The sequence below is a fragment of the Limulus polyphemus genome, unplaced genomic scaffold, assembly GCF_000517525.1.
Source record: "Limulus polyphemus unplaced genomic scaffold, Limulus_polyphemus-2.1.2 Scaffold6, whole genome shotgun sequence".
Taxonomy (NCBI): domain Eukaryota; kingdom Metazoa; phylum Arthropoda; class Merostomata; order Xiphosura; family Limulidae; genus Limulus; species Limulus polyphemus.
Genome location: NW_013665616.1, coordinates 2,045,713 through 2,055,668, shown reverse-complemented (window position 1 = coordinate 2,055,668; position 9,956 = coordinate 2,045,713). Strand labels below are relative to the sequence as shown.

Here is a 9,956-nt window from a genome sequence, read left to right as displayed (position 1 = left end):
GAAAGACTGCCTAAATTTTGTGAAGATATACAAACTATACTGAAAGTTAGAAGTATTAAAACTATAAAGACTTTAAATGAGTACAAAGAGGCCACGTGGTCAGTGAAATTGACCAGACCCGTGTTGAGAGAGTTAAGCATTGGAGAACACACACACTAGTTGAAAAAACAAAACACAATAAATCATCTGCGCAAAGCAACATTTACAGAGGTGCAGGGATAAAAACACTTGGAGGAAAGCATTTCTAATGAAGAAAAAACAATATAGTAAAGATGGTAGATTTTCAAAGTGTTTTTACTTGTGTGTACAGCAGTATTACATGTGTTTTTAACTTTTATAAAATAGATTAAGGTAAAAGTAAAGTAACAGAAGAAAGATAAACAAAACACTTACAGTGATAGCAAACTGTTCAGCCTCTGCTAAATCATCATACTGATTTTTAAAATCATCCAGTTTCTTTAACTGGTCTGGCTCAGGCATGTAACGAATGAGCTGTTGCAACATGGCATCTGTCAAGTGGTCTTCATTTATACAAAGAATCATGTCTTTCATTTCTTGTGCAGACATCTTCACCGAACCCAGCAAGATCACTGAAACATTGTATAGAAATAATCAAACTTTCTATCCTGTAACAAGTCATTTTTATATAATCAGCTTTAAGCATGCATCCTAACACAATGCAAAAAACAGACAAGAGGAAAAAGGACTTGCACTTCTATATATTTATTCTTGGGTTGTGATCTGTCAAGAATACCTTTCCTTTGAGCACAGAACCTGTCTGTTGGGTTGTATTTGAAGCAGCTAAACATGTTTGATCCTTAGAAAATGTACACCATATACATACCTCACACGAAAAAATGTCATCATTCCAAAATAATTTAAAAGCATATTTAGCATTTAAATATTTTTTGCCAAGATTTTTTTAAACTTTAAAATACAGCCAGGACTACCCAGTACATTCATATTCAGTAAGTATTGTACAAGGATTATTTTTTAAGGATAACTTTAACTAATGTAAAGTTTATTCATGAACTTTTTCCAACTATTCTTTTAGTGTTAACAATACACTTAAAAAAACTAAATCAGTTTTCAGTTTTGTTCTGCCAAAACGAATTTCTCTTAATTTAAATAATTTATTCGTTTGTTTTTAAGCACAAGGCTACACAATGAGTCCACCATGGATATTAAAACCTGGTTTTAAGCAGTGTGAACCCTCAGACTTATTGCTGAACCACTGGAGGACTAATTCAAATAAATCATTTATTCAAATTAAAAATCACATACTAATGTGTATAAAATATTCTAAAAGATCTCGAGATTAGAGAAAGAAAAAGATAAAAAGAAAAATCAAATGATAAATTAAAATTTAGTGTTAGATCTAACTGTTGTTGCTTTAGGTTTACATAATGACAAATAGTAAATAACAGTAGTGTAAACCATTTAATTTTTCATTGCATGAATTCTATGGTCTGTAGGCAAAAACCTTCAAAAGTATGCCCTGGAGAGCTAGTGTTGACAAAGGAAACTTGGATATTTCTTTTTGGTAGGAAACCAGTTGTAATGAAAAAGATGAACACATCCATCACTGTTACGTTAATATTCACAGATTTTTATTTTTTAAGGCATAAGACTTCTACATAAAATGTTCAAGAAGCCAGAAATGAAAGTATTAAAAATGATACATACTTAGATTTTGGGCTGATTTGTTGTCAAGAACTTTCAATTCCTTAGCCTTTTTTACTGACTTTTCTTCTGTTTGTTGCTTAGGTTTCTTTGCTATAAGAAAAACAAAAATTAAATAAAAAATTTACTTAAAAATTTGAGACTTGTTTAATGTTAGCTATAAGTGCTCATTTTTGTTTTCAGAATTTATCTTATCAATTTAGAAAAATAATTTTCAAGTTTTTTTAGAGCTCAAATCAGTACCTGTTGGAAATAAGACAAATATAAATAAATAATAAAAAATTCAGACAAATATCTAAGAGAATTTAGCTCAATAAAGTTTTTTTTTATTTTTAAAGAATAAATTCATATTTTCTGTCAAACAAAAGTAATGGTTTTTTTTCAAGCTTTGAGTAATGATTACAGAATTTATCACCATTGTAATTAAAAACAAATTATATTGTATATTAATCATTTCAGAGATTTAATAGTTTAATATTAATTAAAAAAATTACAATAATACTAATCTGGTGTATTATGTCAGCAGCAATATTTTCTTTAAATATGACTGTCCTTAATATTTTAAAACTACTTTTTTTTGTCAGATATGAATGTAGAAGCTTTTTATTGTAGGAAAATTAAGACTTGCCCAAGTGGATTTTGACTTTAACCCTGTTACTTGGATAGCTATTAATTCGTGTTTCTTAAGCATGGTGCCTCAATGCCGACTGACTATACACTAGTGAGTTTTCACTTCAACAATTTCTTCCATTACCAGCATGAACTAATTTGCTCTAAGACAAATCTTGAAAATAGTGAATTCTTAGGCCTGCAGAAATTCAAATAAAAATTTTACTTACCAAATTAATGTAGTTTTCAAGCAAACACTAACTACATTTAATGCTTTAGGTGCAGGTATTTTTGAAAAATCAGTGAAAAATCCACATTGCAAATGAGGGGCTTGAAAAATTAAGTTTGAAGAGCTCTAGCATGCACTGGATGTGTAAAACTCAGGAGGCAAATTCTTACAAATGTTGTATGTTCACTGCTTCATAAGAAAGCAGGATAACTAACAATGCTGCTTATAAAATTAACAGAAAACGACATTTCAAAGCTTTAATGGTCTTATACTATAAAATAAAAATAGTATAAGTTTGATAGAACTGTACATCTTTTAACCTGATAAACATAACATAGTGTAGACATTCAAAGATAAAGTTCCTAGGCCAAGTATTCTTTAAATGTGTTAAGTAATAAGAAATACCTGGTGGAGCCGAGGAAAACTTTAATGTAAGACTGTCTAACACATCTTCATCTGCTAACGTTTCTTCAGCGACTTTGACCCAAAAGGATTTTTCTGAGAGTTTTTGAGGTTGGATCTAATTGTGATATGAAATTAGAAAGTGTAGTAAAACAAGAGTACTCATTCAAAATTGAACAGGAATTACCCATGCTTTAATGTTTCTAATAGGAGGCATAAGAAGACAAACTTAGTCATTTACAATTTAGCAGGAATTATTTAAGTTTTAATGTTTCTAACAGGAGGCATAAGGAAACAAAAATGTCCATTTAAAATTGAACAGGAATTATTTAATTTTAATGTTTCTAATGGGAAGTATAAGAAGACAAAAGTAACCATTTACAATTGAACAGGAATTATTTAGGTTTCAATGTTTCTAATGGGAGGATTAGGAAGACAAAAGTAACCATTTACAATTGAACAGGAATTATTTAGGTTTCAATGTTTCTAATGGGAGAATTAGGAAGATGAAATTAACCATTTACAATTGAGCAGGAATTATTTAAATTTCAACATTTCTAATTAAGATTTAAATTACATTTAGTGATATAAATGTAAAACTTACACAGAATATATATTTTAGATGAAAAAAGCTATTTATTATTAATCACAAGAAACTAGAAAAATCTTGAAATTTAATAACAATGAATGAATAATACTGTGAGAAATTGACATTCTAAAAGTAATTTATGATTGCTTAGTAGAAAATTTGTAAGCATTATAAAAATAGTATAAAAATGCTGTGAGAAATAACTTTTCAAAATTGAAAAATTATAAAAAATAAAAACGAATTTAAAATTATGACGAATCTAATAGTTACTGCTTTACCTGTATATTTTATGACATTTAAAACAATATTAATTTAAAGAGAGTATGTTTTTATTTTCCCTACCTTTAACTTTGGATGTTCAAGTGCTCTTACATAAAAATTTTAATTTGTTATTAACATATTTAACACCCATTTCACTAAATTCTACAAAACTACTAGTTACTATCATATTTACTAGTGATTTCTTGAAAACCTTCCATTTGATATTTCAAAGTTAGTATTTGAGGAGCAAAACCAAAAATCCTTAGAATGTGTTTCTTATAGACTTCACAGAAGAATCCTTAGTATGTGTTTCTTATAGACTTTACTGAAGAATCCTTAGAATGTGTTTCTTATAGACTTCACTGAAGAATCCTTAGTATGTCTTTCTTATAGCCTTCACTGAAGAATCCTTAGTATGTCTTTCTTATAGACTTCACTGAAGAATCCTTAGAATGTGTTTCTTATAGACTTCACTGAAGATTTTACATATTTAAGCCACTATTTCTCATACTGCTTTTTTAAAGGTGATTTCAATATTCCATAACTTCATTTTTTTGGAGCTAACTGCTTGCAAGACAAGTTCATCATAATACATTTAGTAAAATGAAATTTAAAATTTGTTTTCTAGGTAGTTTGAATAACATTCTATAAATTATTGGTGTGGTAAGCAAAACCTCTTGATCTTGAACTTTAGAAAACTGAAATCATGAAACATGTTTAATACAGAAAGTTTTTTTAATGATCTAGTTTTTCCCTTTGATTATATTTTAATTTTGTAAACAAAAATACTTGAAGAAAATTTCTCCAACCTACTTTCTTCCAGTTAGCCTTTTTTAAAGGAGTTTCTAGCTGATATTTCTTTTTTGGCTTTATTCCAAATGGAAGTACATCCATAGCAACTGGAGATGGAGACCCTTGAGGGACATTAAATTTTAATCCTCCTAGACCTGGGGGTGGGGGAGGAGGTGGAGGACCACCACCTGGAGGTGGAGGGGGTGGTGGTGGTGGTATACCTCCTCCTCCTGGAGGTGGAGGGGGTGGTGGAATACCCGAGCCAGGTGGTGGTGGTGGAGGTGGTGGTATAGTTGAACCTGGTAGAGGTGGCGGTGGAGGTATTCCTGAGCCTGGAGGAGGTGGAGGTGCCAATATTTTCTGAGATGGTACAACTCCCTGCAAATATATCAATTTGATTTTCACTCTTAGTATGAAAGAAAGTTTGCCCTTTACTTACATTAAAAATATCTAGAATTTTATTCCTCCAATCATAATTTTATTTCAGCTTCTCAATTTTGATTTACAACTGTTGGATAATCTATACTAAATAAATAAAAGAAAAATAATAGGCTGATAAGTAAGATCTATTCAAGATACACTACATCACATGCATAATATCTGATTTAGAAGTTAGCACAAAGGATTACATACAAAAGTTGTAATGGTTTTCAAACATGACCCAAAACTGGAGCACTTTCAAATAGTTCACTATTCTTCTGAAGAATAGTGAACTATTCGAAAGCTTTTGAGTTTTGGGTCTTATTTTAAAACCATCACATGCATAATATAATAGTGACAATTAACTGAGATTCAGACAGACAAACAAATTAAGATGCAACTAAACAGAATAAATAAAATACAAAACAAACAGAAGAGTATTGGCACAATCTTATAAATTGTAAAACTAATTATATACAAAAAAACAACAAAGAAATGACAACAATAAGTCTGCAATCTCAAAAATAAAGCTTAGTAAAAATAGAAAGAACAGAAGGTTCAAATAATTAATACAATTGTCTTGAATATCTTAAGAGAACACATACTAACATTTTTTTTTTTACAATTAAATATTGCATATACCATCAAGTGATATAATTATAAAACTTAAAAAATGCTACTAACGTTTATAGGTTTTACATTTGATACACTTAAAATAGCCCTAATTTAAGCAACCTTTGCGTAATATATTTTATTTTTGTTACATTCATATATTACCACTAAAGATTTAATTTTACACTGTAACTTTGTTAAGTATTACATCAACCAATCACACTATAAAGAACAAAAATCAAATACAGAGATGATCAACAAGATTTAGAATGAGTGTAAACTATCTCTTCTAACTCTTAGATTGGGTATGTTATGCACAAGCAGTTCTTGCGTTAGGCCACTTTTTTTTTTTTATTCACATATACATTCTAAGTAAACATTTTGTAATAATTAATTAAAAAGATTTATCTTACTTAAAACAATAATTCGAGTGAGACAAGCATACATCATTTTGGTTAGTCATATATGTAGGTTTAATAACTTGGTAACAGTAGAGTTAGCATAATAAGTTTAACTTTTTATGATCTTATTACCATTTCATTCTCTCTTCAAAAGAGTAAGTTGATTTTCTGCAATAAAACATCAGTAAAAAATATTGCCAACATATTATATATATTACAGCATATAGAAATACTTTTATACTGAAGTCTTTAACCCACAGCTTGTTTCTAATCTAGCAGAACACTTTTTAAATTTTACTTACAGTACTTTTAATTTCATTTAACTGATTTTCAATTTCTACGAGTTTTTGTTCAGCCTGTGCTAATTTTGCATCTGCTTCCTGCTTTGCTGTCACTGCTTCTTCAAGTTTTTTTGTCAGTTCTTGTGACTGTTTTTCTTCTTCCTGTTTAGCTCTTTCAACCAAGTTTTCTACAAAATAATATCAATAAAAATATATCTATGTATAAATAAGTAAAATAATAATAAATCAAGATTAGCAAAATATGTAGTTATAACAGTTTTTGTAGTGCTCATAAACAAAACAAAAAAGCTACCTTTAGGTAAAATACCAGAGCACAAACAACATATTAGATATTTTGATGTAATCATGAGATTGATTTCTTATCTTAATTCTAATATAAATAGATGACATATTTTATCTTTCTATCATTGGACACAAAAATTAAATTAATCTTTACTGATAAATACAGGACACTTTACACAAAGTACTATTTTACAGAAATATTATAAAACATGTGGTATTATAATGTAGCTATTCATTCCGTAAGAATAATAATTTTAGTTGGATCTGTGTTAATGTAAAACTTGTATATAAATTATGATATATATCACAAACAGAGAAAACCTGTTAACCTGTGTAACCTATAAATGATAGCAACACTAAGTAAAGTGTGTTTTGGAAACACACTACAACTTGGCTGAGTCATGTAATAAGTAGTGACATGACAAAGAAAGCAGCTTGGTGAAAATGTGTCAGTGAACAAACTTGATATGGTACTAACATTACTTTCAGTATCGAATTTGAAAGTGAATAGATTCTTACATACACTGAAATTGATTTTAAACAAAACCTATTCTTCAAAATAAGATCCATTCTAGTTTATGGAAAGTGTTAATTTGTTCATCACAATAGTGTTAAAAAAAAAAAGTGATGCTGTCTGTAAAATTCCAAATGTAATTAATGAAATGAGTGATTCAAATACAGATGATTTCACATTAAGTTATAGAATGTGATAAAAAGTAGTATATATATATATATACACAACAGAAGTAATAGCACAACTTTATCTAACAATATTTTGTTGCATAACAAAGAACAAAAATTATGAACAGATGAAGAAGTCTTATCATTACACATTATGAGTGAACTGTGATTATTCAAACCTCATAAGTATTTTATTTTTTGTTTTATTAAATGACTTATGAAACTGCCGAGTAGTTTTCCAGAAACCTAAACATATAATGCCACAGAGCTCAGTAAATATTCTTCACATCCAATCTACCAAAAGCCAGTGCTCTTATCTATGATTAAAATTTTGGTTGTGAAGTTTTTCTCTGAAATGTTACTTGTATACAGGGTAGTAAGACTCAGATGTCATTGACAGTTTAGTAAGAAATATAAATGCAGTCCAAGTGTCCAAAAAAAAGAAGAAATCATTTTATTTAAAGTGATTAGAGAGCTAAAAGTAGCTAATCATCACTGGCTACTTAATTTCATTAATTTGTTTAATAAACAGTTAATAAATGTAAAAATAATTCTTTAACTTTTATGATTGTTAACAGAGAAGCCCAATATTTATATTTATTCTAAATCAAAACTTTAGATAACTCCAGTTTCAAGTGACTCTTGTGTTTTCTACTATAAAGGTAAAGCTAGTATATATGACTTTTAAATCAGAAAAATAAAGTCCTGCCATCAAAGATTCAATGTAATAGATGTATGATTAACACACCAATACTAAAAAACATCACTTTGTGCTTATTAAATTAAATCCTAAAAATGTACTGAAGGTTTCAGACATTATGTTGAAAGTCCCTATCTTTAGTATATAAATTAAAATTCCATAAACTACTGTTTAATAAGTGAATCTTAAGAAAATGTATTTCAGCTTTTAAAGTTACACATGTAATGCAGTTTTTGCATCTATTGTGATTTTCTTCCAATTCATCACCATTATTAAACACTGCTTTTAATAGTGCAGTTAATTACGACATGTAAAAGGTAGATAACTATTTAAATGTCAGGTCTTCTGGAATATGATAAGATTGGTTCAATACATCACACACACATAACAGTATAATTTAAACAACTACGCAGAAATGGATAGTTTTAAGAAAAAACCTCACCTATAAGAGGTTCAACATCTATTTTGAAATGTTTGGATGATCTGAAATCTGGATCACAGCCACTCTTATGTAAAACAATTTGGGAAATACATTCTTCTATCAACTTGTAGTATGCTGGTCTGATAAAAAAAAATACATCCAAATATAGCAAGAAAATTTTTAAAGCATAATATTTCATAACTAACTAATAACTAGTAAGTTGACAAATAAATATTCTTAAGGCTATCATTTATTTAGAAACAAAAAAGTGATAATGTTATAAAGAAACAGGTCCTTCGAATTAAAAGTTAGATTTGACAGATTTAAGATTTCTCTAAAATCTAATTCCAGCTGAGTCAAAAGAATAGTTTGAATAAATGTATATTCTTATAGCATTTTTTATACCAATATTAAAATTTTTATTCAAGTAAGTGTACAGAAACAAACCAAAAAATATTTAATCAAAATTAGTATTTCAAGTTGAAACGTTTCAGCTTTAGTGTGCTACTGTTTGCTAACACGATCCACAAAACTTATTTTCACTGTCTCTGTATGAAGGGCCAGTACTAACAGGTTTGTCTGTCGATTTTGGTGCAAAGCAACTTGAACTATCTGCCCTAGACATCCCTAACTTTGAAGTGACAGACTAGATAGAAGACAGCTAGTCAACATCAGCCACTGCCAATTCTTGGGTTACTCCTTATCAATGAATAATGGGATTGATCATTACTTTATTATGCCCCCACAGCCAAAAGGGGAAGTATGTTTGGCAAATACTGTGGATTTGGTTTACCTTGATTTTCAGAAAGTGTTTGATAAGGTGCCTCACAAAAGACTTGTTACAAAAATTAAATCTGTGGGTGTGGGGGAAATATTATTAAATTGGACAGAAAATTGGCTGGAGAACAGAAAGCAGACAAGAGAAATAAATGGAGTTAGATCTGACTGGATCACAGTTACAAGCGATGTGACTCAGGGCTCTGTGCTGGGTCCTCTGCTGTTTGTTATTTATATTAATGATATTCACTCTGGAATAAGAAACAAAATTTTGACTTGCAGATGACATTAAGATTTTTGAGGTGGCTAACTGTATCAAAGATGCTGCAGACTTACAGGGAGATTTAGATCATTTGATGCATTGGGCCAGTATGTGGAAGATGAGGTTTAACTATCCAAAATGTAAGGAGATGCATGTGGGTTTTCACAATTCAAATTATTGTTACAATTTAAATAGGATTACATTAAATACTGTGGTTGAAGAAAAAGATCTTGGTGTGGTGACTGAAAAATCACTTAAGTCATCTAAACAGTGTATTGTAGCTAGAAATACAGCTAATAGGATTTTGGGTAGCATCTATAGAAATATTGAATACAAGACAAAATATATTATTGTTTCACTGTATAGATCACTTGTTAGGCCTCAATTAGAATACTGTGTACAGTTTTGGGCTCCCTTCCTCAAGAAAGACATTGAACTGTTGGAGAAGGTTCAGAAAAAAGCTACTATGATGATAACTGGGATGGTGGGATTGTCCTACGAGGAGAAACTAAAATCTCTAAACTTGTATTCTC

The 9,956-nt window shown here is 29.4% G+C and overlaps 1 protein-coding gene across 2 annotated transcripts in view; it reads right to left on the bottom strand.

The window, feature by feature from the left end:
* Positions 1-9,956, bottom strand: part of LOC106476350 (protein diaphanous-like) — a 74,835-nt gene that overhangs the window by 26,436 nt on the left and 38,443 nt on the right. For both annotated transcript variants that reach the window (XM_013937045.2, XM_022381024.1), the window contains exons 14-19: positions 8,406-8,524; positions 6,301-6,467; positions 4,587-4,943; positions 2,927-3,041; positions 1,687-1,776; positions 394-590 (exon numbers count right to left, since the gene is read on the bottom strand). In XM_013937045.2, the coding sequence (XP_013792499.1) occupies positions 394-590; positions 1,687-1,776; positions 2,927-3,041; positions 4,587-4,943; positions 6,301-6,467; positions 8,406-8,524 (1,045 nt within the window). The remainder of the gene's footprint in view (positions 1-393; positions 591-1,686; positions 1,777-2,926; positions 3,042-4,586; positions 4,944-6,300; positions 6,468-8,405; positions 8,525-9,956) is intronic.